General features: G+C 37.7%; 1 protein-coding gene across 2 annotated transcripts in view; it reads left to right on the forward strand.

The window, feature by feature from the left end:
* The window catches only part of CNOT10 (CCR4-NOT transcription complex subunit 10), an 80516-nt gene that overhangs the window by 45477 nt on the left and 20008 nt on the right, over window positions 1-15031 (forward strand). For both annotated transcript variants that reach the window (XM_076005993.1, XM_076005989.1), the window contains exons 12-13: window positions 619-795; window positions 2487-2567. In XM_076005993.1, the coding sequence (XP_075862108.1) occupies window positions 619-795; window positions 2487-2567 (258 nt within the window). The remainder of the gene's footprint in view (window positions 1-618; window positions 796-2486; window positions 2568-15031) is intronic.

The raw sequence follows: 15031 nt of genomic DNA on the forward strand, positions 1-15031 counted from the left end.
TAAAAGACTATTATGATAAAGCACCATTTTCCTACAATTTCAAAGTTGTTACTTGTTTTCAAAATTTTATTTTTTCCTAATAAAGATGATTCAGTTTGTTATATCAAACCAACAGAAAGTTATATTAAATATAAAATATCAGCAAAATGATAAGACAAAAGAGAATACTGCTGTTTCAAAATGTATAAAGGCATTTTTGAAATCACAAAGCAAAGCTCAAATGTGAAAATCTGTTTTTTTTCCCCTCTCTTCCCATTCTTACTCTACCTATCCTGGCCTTCGTTACAACTTTCCTTGTCTGCAGTTCTTCTATTACGTTAACATTAACATAAGATATACTTAAAGTTGTCTCGCATCCTTGGTCTCATTCATAGAGACACAATGTATGTAATGTATATACATTAATTTTAATACAATACATTAATTTTACTGTTTACAACCTATATATAATATTCAGGATTTGCATTATTTAGCATTGTTTTATAACTTCTTATATTAAAATTTCTACCTATCAGAAGACAAAGTTTTCATTTATGATCAATTGGTTTTATTCCTGATAATAGAAAAGTTTTATTTTTTTATGCTCTCTGCTTAGCTAATTTGGTTTTATTTTTTAAGTGATGGACAGTCTTCAGCCATTCCTGTAGCCAGTATGGAGTTTGCAGCCATTTGTCTCAGAAATGCCTTGTTGCTGCTACCTGAAGAACAGCAAGATCCAAAGCAGGAAAATGGGTCTAAAAATAGTAATCAATTAGGTGGGAACACAGAAAGCAGCGAAAGCAGTGAAACTTGCAGGTATTCTAATCCTTGTGACCTCCCTTGGCAAAATCATTTCAGGACTTCCTTTATTAAGCCTCTTTTTCCTTTAGATAAATTCCTAAAATCTTCAGCCTGAATTTCCAAGATTCTCTTGTTTTGAATAATAGGAAAGTATTTATATTTCTAAGTATTTCTGGGAGAGAGAAATAAAGGCTAAAATGAGGAGAGATCCTTGAGAGAGAAGAGTGGAAAGTAACTTTTTATTGACATGAAGCATAATACTTTGTAAGAAGTTCTATATATTTCTAGTTTCCTAGTATAAATTAAAAATTATGTGAATCTGTAGAAATCAGGGGAGCTTATCTAATAATAACAAAACAAACATCATTATATATAAGAAATTATGCTTTTCACACATGGCACATTTGAACTCATATGTCTCATCCCAGCATTTTTTCTTTGATTATAGTAGAAATACATGTTTACTGTAGAAAATGTGAAACAAAATCATGGAGTTAGGGTTTTATGTTTTTCCTGTTAACAAGTTATGTTTTACTGCAGTTGATTAAAAGCAATCAGAATAGCCAGATGCAGTAACATGCACCTGTAGTCCCGGCTACTCAGGAGCCAAGGCAGGAGGCCTTGAGCCCAAGAGTTGAAGGCTGTATGATTACACCTGTGAATAACCACTGCATTGCAGCCTGGGCAACTTAGTGAGACTTCCATCTCTATTACAAAAAAAAAAAAAGGCAGGCAGGACTCGGTTTCTCACGCCTGTAATCCTAGCACTTTGGAAGGCCGAGGTGGATCGCTAAAGGTCAGGAGTTCAAAACCAGCCTGAGCAATATCGAGACCCTGTCTCTACTAAAAATAGAAACAAATTAATTGGCCAACTAAAAATATATAGAAAAAATTAGCCAAGCATGGTGGCACATGCCTGTAGTCCCAGCTTCTTGGGAGGCTGAGACAGGAGGATCCCTTGAGCCCAGGAGTTTGAGGTTGCTGTCAGCTAGGCTGACTTAATGGCCCTGTAGCCTGGGGGCAACAGAGTGAGATTCTGTCTCAAAAAAAAAAAGAAACAAACAAACAAAAAAAGCAATTAGAAGAATGAGCAATATGTGAAAATATTAGATTGATTTATTTTATGTAGAAGAAATATTATTTTCAGTTAGAGATTTTTTAAAAGCAGTATTGTGTACTGGGGAAAAGCAAATAATATACAGTATAGCTTTAACTTGTTGGTGCTACCAAATAAGCATTTTTATTCTGACTCTTTTATACTTTTGTCATAAAAAATTGCATCAGAGTGGGAACAGGGAAACAAAATTTTACGTTTAATTGTTTATTTGTTGGCCGGGCGCAGTGGCTCATGCCTGTAATCCTAGCACCCTGGGAGGCCAAGGCGGGCAGATTACTTGAGGTCCAGAGTTTGAAACCAGCCTGAGCAAGAGCGAGACCCCATCTCTACTATAAATAGAAACAAATTAATTGGCCAACTAATACATATAGAAAAAATTAGCTGGGCATGCAGGTACATGCCTGTAGTCTCAGCTACTGGGGAGGCTGAGGCAGGAGGATTGCTTGAGCCAGGAGTTTGAGGTTGCTGTGAGCTAGGCTGACGCCACGGCACTCACTCTAGCCTGGGCAACAAAGCGAGGCTCTGTCTCAAAAAAAACAAAATTGTTTATTTGTTGCTGTTCATAATTAAGATTCTATCTCTATTTTAGCAGTAAAAGCCATGATGGAGACAAATTCATTCCAGCTCCACCTTCTTCTCCATTGAGAAGACAGGAATTAGAAAACTTAAAGTGAGTATCTAAGCAGAATTAGCATTGCATCTATTGAAATGAGCATGTCTTTTTTTTTAATCTCCTGTATATGGTTAATATTATGAGTTACATTTATTAAATGTCAAATGTTAAACCAGCCTTTCTATCTTGTGGTAAAATCTACTTGGTCAGAATGTATTACCTGTTTTATAAATTGTTAGATTTGATTCATTAATGTTTTGTTAGTAATATTTGATTCTATATTTTCAAGGAAGTTTGGTTCATACTCTTCTTTCCTTGAAATGTCTTTGTCAGGTTATACTTTGAGGGTTATGCTGACCATGTCAATGAATTGAGAAGTTTGCAAAAATCAGAGTCTGAAAAAAAAAAAAAGAGAGAGAAGTACTTCTTCCCCCTCTAGTTTCTGAAAGAGTTTGTGTAAGATAGGTCTTATTTGCTTCTCAAATATTTGGACTACTTCACCACTGAAACCATCTGGCCTAGACTTTTGTTTGTGGGAAAATTTTTGATAAATGAATTCAAATTATTCAATAGAGCATTATTTAGATTTTATATGTCATCTTGTATTAGTTTGGGTACGTTATAGTTTTCAAGGAATTTTTCTTTTTATATGTTGTCAAATTTATGGCAGAACATGGTTATAATATTCCCTTATTTTATTTTACTTTTTTAAAGAGACAGGGTTTTGTCTCGCTCTGTTGCCTGGAATGGACTTGTACTCCTGGGCTCCAGCCTACTTCTGACTCAACCTACTGAGTAGCTGGGACTACAGGTGCACGCCACCAAGCAATCCCTTATCTTTTTAATGTCTGTAGGATCTACTGTTCTCTGTCCATGATCATTTCTGGGTTTGTTCGTTTTTTCTCCTTCCCCTGACTGGTTTAGTTATTAGATGGATATTTTCAAAGAATAAACTTTTACTTCATTCTCTTCCTTTGTTGTCTGTTTTCTATTTCATTTATTTCTGCTCTTACCTTTATTTTTTCTTCTACTACTCTTGAGTTTTGTTCTCTTTTTAGCTTCTTTATTTATTTTAGACCTTCTTTTCTAATACTAACATTTTAAATAGCTACACAGTTCCTCTTAAGCCCAGGTATAACTTTATCCCACAAATTAATTTGATTTTTATTGGTTTTTTTGTTTTGTTTTGGGTTCTTTTTGTTTTTGTTTTTAAGACAGGGCCAGAGTGCAGTGGTGTCGTCATTGCTCACTGCAACCTTAAATTCCTGGGCTCAAGCACCCTCGTATCTTACCCTCCCAAGTAGCTGGGACTACAGGCTCACGCTGCCATGCCAGGTTAATAATTTGTTTTGTTTTGTTTGTTACTTCATCTGGCATGGTGTGGTTTTTCTTTTTAATTAAACTTTATTTAGAGAGTTCTTTAGGTACTAGTCCTTTGTCAGATATGTGGCATATTAATGTTTTCTCCCAGTCTGCAGCTTATCTTTTCATTCTCTTAGCACAGGGTTTTCTGCAAGCTCAATGTTTTGAATCTTGATTCCCACAAATGTTGCTGTGTTTTCATTATCACTCAGTTTTTTTTTTTTTTTTTTTTTTTTTTTTGAGACAGTCTCTCACTTTGTTGCCCAGGCTAGAGTGAGTGCCGTGGCGTCAGCCTGGCTCACAGCAACCTCAATCTCCTGGGCTCAGCGATCCTACTGCCTCAGCCTCCCGAGTAGCTGGGACTACAGGCATGCGCCACCATGCCCGGCTAATTTTTTGTATATATATATTTTTAGTTGGTCAATTAATTTCTTTCTATTTTTGGTAGAGACGGGGTCTTGCTCAGGCTGGTTTCGAACTCCTGACCTTGAGCGATCCGCCCGCCTCGGCCTCCCAAAGTGCTAGGATTACAGGCGTGAGCCACCGCGCCCGGCCATCACTCAGTTTTAATTACCTAATTTCTCCTGTGATTTCATATCTGATGTAGAGCATTTACAAGCATATTGCTTAATTTCCAAATATTTTTGTGTCTCTGAGATATCTTACTGATTTCTAGTTTAATTCCATTGAGATCAGATGACATACTTTGTATGATTTTAATTCTTTTTAACTTTATTGAGACCCAGTTTATGGCCCACATATGGTTTATCTTAATGAGTGAGCTATACTATTGAAAAGAATGTGTGTCCTGCAATTGTTGAGTGTATTATTCTGTAAATATTTACTCATCGTAGCTGATAGTATTATATTGTTCAGATCTTCCATGTCTTTACTAATTTTTTGTTGTTCAGTTCCTATCAATTGTTTCGGGGCTGAGATTAAAATAGTTATATCTGATGGTAGACTAGTCATCTATTTCTCCCTTTAACTGTGCCCATTTTTCCTTCATGTATTTTGAAAGTCCTATTATTAGGCACATACCATGTCTGAAGAAAACAGTTTCTCAACACACTCATGCAGAACACTTCTTGCATCCGATGTGTGGATTTTTTCCTATACCAACCAAATTTACCAATTCTGTGGACATTGGCTGAGTATCCTGTAATTTAATTTAATGTTGAATTAAAATATATATATATATATATATATATATATATATATATACACACACCTATATATATATAGGTACCTATATACCTGGAGTTAGGGCCAGATCCCACAAGTTAAAGGGTACCATCTTGTAAAGTGTCCATTTGATTTGCCTCCATTTGAAATGCCAAGTCCAATTCTGAGCCTCTTATACTTCTCACTGACTGGCTATATATTAAGGGCTACCCCAACCCCCTTCTCAAGTTTTAAAATTTGATCATTTTAAATTTCTTTAAAATGGCTCACAGAACTGAGGGAAACACTTTATGTACTTTTAAAGGATACGGATCCTAGCACTCTGGGGGGCTGAGGCAGCCGGATTGCTGGAGGTCAGGAATTCGAAACCAGCCTGAGGAAGAGCGAGACCCCGTCTCTACTATAAATAGAAATTAATTGGCCGACTAATATATATATATGAAAAAAAAAAACAATTAGTCAGGCATGGTGGCGCATATTGTAGTCCCAGCTATAGGGAGGCTGAGGCAGTAGGATTGCTTGAGCCCAGGAGTTTGAGGTTGCTGTGAGCTAGGCTGACACCACGACACTCACTCTAACCTGGGCACAAAGCAAGACTCTGTCTCAAAAAAAAATAAAATAAAATAAAAACAATAAAGGATACAGATGAATAGCCAGATGAACAGGTACATAGGACAAGGTCCAGAAGGGTTTCCAGCACAGGAGCTTTTGTCCCCATGGAGCTTGTGTACACCATCCTCCTAGCTGTAGATGCAGTCACCAACCTGGCAGCTCATCAGATTTCCTAGTTCAAGAGTTTTATAGAGCTTTATCTCTGGCCCATCTCCCCTCTACCCCCAGTTTGGTGGGAGGAGCAAAAAGTTCCTGCCTTCTCTTTAATCTCTGGGTCTTTTTGTTGACCAGCCCCATCCTAAGGCTGTCTGGGGGCCCTACCCTAAATTGGTTCATTAGCATAAACTAGGGTGTGGTTATGTTAATAAGCGGCTGGTTATGAGCAAGAAAAGACATTCCTTTTACTCAGGAAATTCCAAGAGTTTTAGGAGCTCTCTGCCAGGAATAGGAACAAAAACCAAATATGTTTCCTATTATGCCACATTAGGTTTATGATGAACTAACCTTTTTATCTTTATGAATTATCCTTCTTTATCCCTGGTAATACTTTCTGGTGGGGTTCAGAACACGCTACCCCCAAAATATGGTGCTTTGGCATTTGAGAAAACAGCAGAAGCTGGAGTCCATTCTCACCTTCTCCTCACCTTCTTCCCTGAAATAGGCTATAAAACCTAGGAAGGTCACTCTCTGACCTTCTCCCACTTGTTTCCCTTGAAAAACAGGTCATATGACCCTCATTCAAGAGGTGCCTTTCCTATACATGGAGGAAAGGAACATTCTTATCTCTGAAGACTTAGGGACACAGAGAAGAATCTAGGGAGAAAGGGAGCCTTACCAAGTTCTACCCAGTTTATTACCATTATCATACCATATCTGTCCAATCATACTTTACAACTACCAACTTCTTCAACAAACCTAGACATGAAAATACACACGTTTGTTTCCTTGGTTGAGTCTTCATTTCTGAACGCTCCTGGTGTCACATAAAACTTATTAAGTAAATTTGGTTTCTTTTCTCTTCTTAATCTGCCTTTTGTCATAGAGCTCCAACCATGAACCCAAAATGGGAAAGAAAGCAATCAAATTCTAGCTATATAACTAAAATAAAGTCACTATGCTAGATTTTTATTCTAAGTGGGACTGTGTAAAACAAAGCAAATTAAGTAAAGCTAAACTGGGTTTAGTATAAAGTAAGCTTCAGGAGGAAAGGTGTAGATTGTAAAGTTCAGCAAAGGCAATATTTGGGGAAATGCTTCAACTTGCTAAAAAAAGTTCCTTTTCCCCTAGTGTGCTTAATGTTTTCTAGAGAGATTTCTGTTTACGGAACCACTTGAATTTCATATTGAAGGGTTCGTTTATTTTTAATAAGTTATTTTATATAGTAAAAATACAAATAATACAAAAGGTTATGTAATGTAATGTAAATCTTGCCCTATGCCAGTCCTGTTTCCTCTCCCCTGCAGGTATTTGCTGACTGGTTTCTTTTTTTTTTTTGAGACAGAGTCTCACTTTGTTGCCCAGGCTAGAGTGAGTGCCATGGCATCAGCCTAGCTCACAGCAACCTCAAACTCCTGGGCTCAAGCAATCCTGCTGCCTCAGCCTCCCGAGTAGCTGGGACTACAGGCATGCACCACCATGCCCAGCTAATTTTTTCTATATATATTAGTTGGCCAATTAATTTCTTTCTATTTATAGTAGAGATGGGGTCTCACTCTTGCTTAGGCTGGTTTTGAACTCCTGACCTTGATTAATCTGCCCACCTTGGCTTCCCAGAGTGCTAGGATTTACAGCCGTGAGCCACCACACCTGGCCTGACTGGTTTCTTGTACATCCTCCTAGTGACATTTCTCCTCCTTATCCCAACATATGTGTGTGATGTTTTTTACACCAGGAATTGTGTGGTCTCTACACCGTGCTATACCTTACTTTTCCTTTTTGACTATATATCTTTAGAGATTGTTCCATATCAGTACAAACCTCTTTCATTCTTTCTCATGGGTGCACAGAGTTGTATTTTATGAATATGACATAATTTACTTAACATTACTTTAGCATTTTATAATATTTTCAGTCTCTTCTATTACAAATGCTGTAGTGAATGTCATTGTACACATTTAAGGGAAATCTTTAATGAATAAGGGATTTGAAACGATTTTTCAAATTTGATTTAATTTTTACAAATTTACTTGAACATTGGCCGGGCGCTGTGGCTCACGCCTGTAATCCTAGCTCTTGGGAGGCCGAGGCGGGCGGATTGCTCAAGGTCAGGAGTTCAAAACCAGCCTGAGCAAGAGCGAGACCCCGTCTCTACTATAAATAGAAAGAAATTAATTGGCCAACTGATATATATATAAAAAATTAGCCGGGCATGGTGGCACATGCCTGTAGTCCCAGCTACTCGGGAGGCTGAGGCAGAAGGATCACTCGAGCCCAGGAGTTTGAGGTTGCTGTGAGCTAGGCTGACGCCACGGCACTCACTCTAGCCTGGACAACAAAGCGAGACTCTGTCTCAAAAAAAAAAAAAAAAATTTACTTGAACAAGTACTAATCTTAGGATTGCTTTATTTATGCATGCAATTTAATAAGTATCCCATAATGGTTCAACATCTGCAGAACTGTAATTTAACTTTACCTTCTAAGAATGTCATTAAAGAGAAGGGTACGTGCAGGGTGGGATTCTTCTCAAAGAATTTTGTACCATTCATGGTACAACTCTTTGCTTTCCATATGTCCTAGTAGGGGATGGTGATTTTCAGAGAAGATAAAATTACTTCCCATTACTTCCCTCTTTTTGTGGAAAGGGGCAGAGAGCCTCCATAGGGAATTCCATCATCATAAAGTAAGGCAAAGATGGGCTCTCTGGTATATATTAACCTTTTTTTCTTATGGAACAGATGGGTGAAAGGAAATGGAACAAGTTGGAAGGAGCCTTAAGGTAGATTTATAAAAAGGACTGCCATGCAAAGACAGTAGCAATGATAATGTGGAGACAAATGGTGAAGGAAAGGAGTCGTAAAATATTTGTGTCGAAATTTTCAGAGCTATAAAAGCTCACAGTGCGGTTGGGTGTGTTAAAGCGCAATTCTGTGGCAGGAGCCTGCTGTTTTCTATGTCAGGATCCTAGACACATTGGTTCTCTATTAAGATTGTGGAATTCTTAGAGATTCTGTCTATTTCTGATCTGAATCTTTTATGTGATTGAAAATGTGTGTGACTAGTATATAGTTTAGTTTCTATGGACTTCCATAGTTGACCCCTTGTGCTCTATAATACCTAAGACACCAATGCACAGCCCCATTTCCTATTTCCAGCATAACTAATATGCACTAAATTACCATGACTTTTCTAATGGCCACTTCTTATGTTATGGGTTCACAGCCCTTTGAGTATTTTCACTTTTTTTTCATTCATACATAAATGAAGATGAGTCAAAAAATTCATTATAATGAAGTTATAGGTATGTTTTCAGAAGACAGATGACAGTTGAAGCTGTTGTGAGATTCTACGTTAAATCAAAGTAGCTTTCAGAAACATAGTCTTACAAATAAAAATTTGTCCCCAAATTAGGAAAATGTCTGAGAAATCAAGTAAATAGTTTAATTATAAGGCTTGGATGAACTTAGAGATACTAATGTAATGGGTTAGGACACAGTTCTTCCTGGGTATCTGTAGGAAATTGGTTCTAGCACTGCCCACAGATATCAAAATCCACAGATGCTCAATTCCCTTATATAAAATGGTATGGTATTTACATATAATCTACCACATCCTCCTTTATACTTTACATCATCTTTAGATTACTTATAATACCTAATACAATATAAATGATATGTAAATAGTATTAATAGTTACACCATATTGGGTTTTTTATTTGTGTTTTTTTTTTATTGTTGTATTACTTTATTTTTTTATTTTTTGAGACAATCTCACTCTGTTGCCCAGGCTAGAGTGCCATGGTATCAGCCTAGCTCACAGCAACCTCAAACTCCTGGGCTTAACCCTTTGCACTCGGGTGTCGAGTGTGACTCGACATGGTTAGCATCGGTAACAGCTCACACCATGAAAAATTATAGAGATTAAAATTACTCTTTGAATGTATCAATAATTTGAAATATTAAAAAATCCAAATAAATAAGTTTGTATGAAAAGAAACTCCAGTATTTGTTATTCTGGGGTATTAAAAAATTAAATCCCGAGTAGAATAAAGGAATCGAGAAAAAAGCAATCAAGTGCAAAGCACTCCTGCCTCAGCCTCCCAAGTAGCTGGAACTACAGGCATGTGCCACCAGGCCTGGGTAATTTGTTCTATTTTTAGTACAGACAGGGTCTCACTCTTGCTCAGGGTCATCTCAAACTCCAAACCTCAAGTGATTCTCCTGCCTCAGCCTCCCAGAGTGCTAGAATTACAGGTGTGAGCCACTGTACCCGGCCAGGAAATATAATTTGTCATCAATATTGATAAGTGGTAGATTTTCCTTATATATCATTTATAAAGTGACATGATATGGTAAACTTGGTTTCTTAACCAAAAAGAAAAAGAAAACTTCTCTAATTGTATTTAACAGGTATTCCTTAGACTCTAAGCCTGCACTGTCCAGTACCAGAGTCATTTACCACGCACGGCTGCTGAGCACTTGAAATGTGGCCAACTAATATATATAGAAAAAATTAGCTGGACATGGTGACCCATGCCTGTAGTCCCAGCTACTCTGGAGGCTGAGGCAGTAGGATTGTTTGAGCCCAGGAATTTGAGGTTGCTGTGAGGTTGGCTAATACCATGGAACTTACTCTAGCCTGGGCAATAAAGTGAAACTCTGTCTCAAAAAATAAATAAATAGATAGATAGTTTAATCGATTGATTGATTGATTAGATAGATAGGCCAGGCGAGGTGGCTCACACCTATAATCCTAGCACTCTGGGAGTCTGAGGCGGGCAGATTGCTGGAGATCAGGAGTTCAAAACCAGCCTGAGCAAGAGCGAGACACCATCTCTAGTATAAATAGAAAGAAATTAATTGGCCAACTAATATATATAGAAAAAATTAGCTGGGCATGGTGGCACATGCCTGTAGTCCCAGCTACTCAGGAGGCTGAGGCAGCAGGATCGCTTGAGCCCAGGAGTTTGAGGTTGCTGTGAGCTAGGCTGACACCATGACACTCACTATAGCCTGGGCAACAAAGTAAGACTCTTGTCTCAAAAAAAAAAAAAAAAAGAAATGTGGCCAGTGTGAATTGAGGTGCGCTTTTAAGTGTGAGATACATACCAGCTTTCAAAACTTACTATAAAGTAAAATATGTCATTAATATCTTCATACTGATTATATGTTGAAATGATATTTTAGACACTGAGTTAAATTAAATTTATTAAAATTAATTACTTTCACCTGTTTCTTTTAATTTTTTATGTGTCTACTAGAAAATTTAAAATTATATTTGTGGCTCCAAATATATTTCTGTTGAACACTACTGCTCTCAGGCTGAAGACCAAAGTGTATTTGAAATGTTTGTATTTGTTGTAACATGCTTTCTACAAGTGTGTAATGTTACTAGGCGAGAGTTTTCTCACATGCCACAAATTTTAGCTGAATTTTTTTAATCTCTTCAGGAAACCTTTTTTTTCTTTTCTTTTTTTTTTTTGGAGACAAAGTCTCACTTTGTTGCCTCGGCTAGAGTGCCATGACGTCAGCCTAGCTCACAGCAACCTCATACTCCTGGGCTCAAGCGATGCTCCTGCCTCAGCCTCCCGAGTAGCTGGGACTACAGGCACACGCCACCATGTCTGGCTAATTTTTTCTATATATTTTTAGTTGGCCAATTAGTTTCTTTCTATTTTTAGTAGAAATATTTTTATTTAGGGTCTTACTCTTGATCAAGCTGGCTTCGAACTCCTGACCTTGAACGATCCACCTGCCTCGGCCTCCCAGAGTGCTAGGATTACAGGCGTGAGCCACCTTGCCCAGCCTCTTCAGGGAACTTTTTTCTTTAAAAGGCCTAATGTCCAAAGGAATCTTAGAATGCAGTTGCTTATGCAGGATTGATATTTTGGCCATATGCTTTGATTTAAATATGAGTGTTTGCCATATACATTTTGGGAGATAATGGGTTTTTTTAAATACAATGATTGGTTATAATATGAGTATATTTTTCTCCTAAGATGTTTCTTATTTTTTAAAAAGTCAAACATTGGCTGGGTGCGGTGGCTCATGCCTGTAATCCTAGCACTCTGGGAGGCCCAGGCGGAGGAATCGCTCAAGGTCAGAAGTTAGGAACCAGCCTGAGCAAGAGTGAGACCCCATCTCTACTATAAATAGAAAGGAATTAATTGGCCAACTAAAAATATATAGAAAAAATTAGCTGGGCATGGTGGCACATGCCTGTAGTCCCAGCTACTCAGGAGGCTGAGACAGGAGGATTGCCTGAGCCCATGAGTTTGAGGTTGCTGTGAGCTAGGCTGATGCCATGGCACTCTAGCAGAGTGAGATTCTGTCTCAAAAAAAAAGTCAAACATTTATTGACTGTGCACTGGTACCTTATTTTTTGAAAATCACTTTATTGAGATATAATTCACATACCATACCATTCGCCCATTTAACACATTGACTACCACACTAGAAAATATTTTTTTCCCTTGGGGCCATGGTGTTTTATTAGGAGAATAGAATAAAAACTTCAAAAACAAAATGATTTTTTCTAATTTAATGAAAAATGTATTATTTTTTATTGCTTTCTGTGCCTGAGTTATATGCAACTCGAAAAATAGTTCTAGAAGCTCCCACGGTAAAGAGGTATGTGAGTTACATAAGCTTCATGAAGTCCCAGGCTCAAAACTAGCATGAGTTAAATACAACTCACATGGCAGTTAATGTACAGTCCAATGAATGGTTTTTAGTATATTCATAGATTTGTGCAACCATCACCATAGTCACTTTCAGAACATTTTCATCACCCAAAGAAGAAACCCTATACTCTTTAGTTGTTCACCCCCTCTTCCTCAGTCTACTCCCATCTCTAGCTAACCTACTTTCTGTTTATATGAAGTTCCCTATTTTGGACTTTTGTATAAATGGAATCATATAATAAGTGAGCTTTTGTGACTAATTTCTTTTACTTAGCATAATGTATTCAGGGTTGATCCAAGTTGTAGCATGTATTAGTACTTCATTCCTTTTTATGGCTGAATAATATTCCATTATGTAGATAATACCACATTTTATGTATCCATTTGTCCATTGATGGACTTTTGGATTATTTCTGTCTTTTTGCTATTGTGAATAATGCTACTATAAACTTCATGTATAAGTTTTTGTGTGAACATATGTTTTTATTTCTCTTGAGTATAAACCTAAGAGTGGAATTACTGGGTCATACACTTTTTCTTTTTAATTGAGGAATTGTCAGACTGTTTTCTTTTTTTTTTTTTAGACAGAGTCTTGCTTTGTTGCCCAGGCTAGAGTGAGTGTCATGGCATCAGCCTAGCTCACAGCAACCTCAAACTCTTGGGCTCAAGCAACCCTGCTGCCTCAGCCTCCCAAGTAGCTGGGACTACAGGCATGCACCACCATGCCCGGCTAATTTTTTTCTATATATTAGTTGGCCAATTAATTTCTTTCTATTTATAGTAGAGATGGCGTCTTGCTCTTGCTCAGGCTGGTTTTGAACTCCTGACCTCGAGCAATCCACCCGCCTCGGCCTCCCAGAGTGCTAGGATTACAGGCATGAGCCACCGCGCCCAGCCTACATTTTTTTCTTATGCTGCTCTTGCTTTTCATGTCACATCTAAGGTTCCTTTGCTAAATCCAAAATCTTGAGGATTTATCCTTATTGTAAGAGTTTTTGCCTGGCACGGTGGCTCACACCTGTAATCCTAGCACTCTGGGAGGCTGAGGCAGGCGGATTGCTCAAGGTCAGAAGTTCAAAACCAGCCTGAGCAAGAGTGAAACCCCCGTCTCTACTCTGAATAGAAAGAAATTAATTGGCCAACTAATATATATAGAAAAAATTAGCTGGGCATGGGGGGTGCATGCCTGCAGTCCCAGCTACTTGGGAGGCTGAGGCAGGAGGATTGCTTGAACTCAGGAGTTTGAGGTTGCTGTGAGCTAGGCTGATGCCATGGTACTCACTCTATCCCAGGCAACAAAGTGAGACTCTGTCTCAAAAAAGAAGAAAAAAAAAAAAAAAAAGAGTTTTAAGTTTTAGAGCTTAGATTTAAGACTTTGATCCATATTGAGTTAATTTTTGTGTATGGTGTAAGATAAGGCTCAACTTCATTCTTGTGCCTACTGGGATCTTATTAATAATAAAGAAATGAGTTCATAGGTTTAGTGACATATTGACATTTTATTATTGCATAGTGGTTTCGTTACTGTCATGGATATGTGTTAAGTCTTACATGTTGCGTATTACAGGACATCTTTGTTATTCAATCAGAGATTGTGATACTAGCCAAACTTTTATTTTCTAAAATTAAAATGGAGACTGCTCTAGAATTTGGAAAAGAGTATAACAGAACTAGAAAAGGATAGAAAATAATGTTGGGGCCAACATCAGAAATGTCTGTATAAGAAATTAAAATCAAAGCATAGAAAATGAAATTTTAATTTGTCTTTTTCTTAATGGGAGGCCCCAAACTATATAAAAGGAAATGTTTGGACCAAATTTAATTAAGCCCAGTTAAAGTTATTCCACAGGTATAAATTATAAAAGCTTTAATTAGTTCTTTCAGACGCTAATGTGACACTCAGTGAATTATTTCCCATTTAGTTAAAAGGGACCTCCTGTGGTCCATTGTTTATAAAAGAAGATGAATCAAACAAATGGTTGATAACATAAATATTATAGACAGCTTTAGTATACTTAAGGAATCATATTTCTTTTGGTCTTAGCCCAGTGGTGACACTGTAGCTCATAAGATATACCTAACTGGATTATGGTTAATAATCTTTTAAATCTTCTATTGCTTTTGCTAGAGACCCAGCCCCATTTCATTCTTTCTTTTTTTTTTTTTTGAGACAGCGTCTCACTTTGTTGCCCAGGCTAGAGTGAGTGCTGTGGCGTCAGCCTAGCTCACAGCAACCTCAAACTCCTGGGCTCAAGCAATTCTGCTGCCTCAGCCTCCCGAGTAACTGGGACTACAGGCATGTGCCACCATGCCTGGCTCATTTTTTCTATATATAATAGTTGGCCAATTAATTTCTTTCTATTTATAGTAGAGACTGGGTCTCGCTCTTGCTCAGGCTGGTTTTGAACTCCTGACCTTGAGCAATCCACCCGCCTTGGCCTCCCAGAGTGCTAGGATTACAGGCGTGAGCCACCGCGCCTGGCCTCCATTTCATTCTTATGACTAAGTGTGGTCCTACTGTAAT

Source organism: Microcebus murinus, chromosome 1 (genome assembly GCF_040939455.1).
Source record: "Microcebus murinus isolate Inina chromosome 1, M.murinus_Inina_mat1.0, whole genome shotgun sequence".
NCBI classification, from domain to species: Eukaryota; Metazoa; Chordata; class Mammalia; order Primates; family Cheirogaleidae; genus Microcebus; species Microcebus murinus.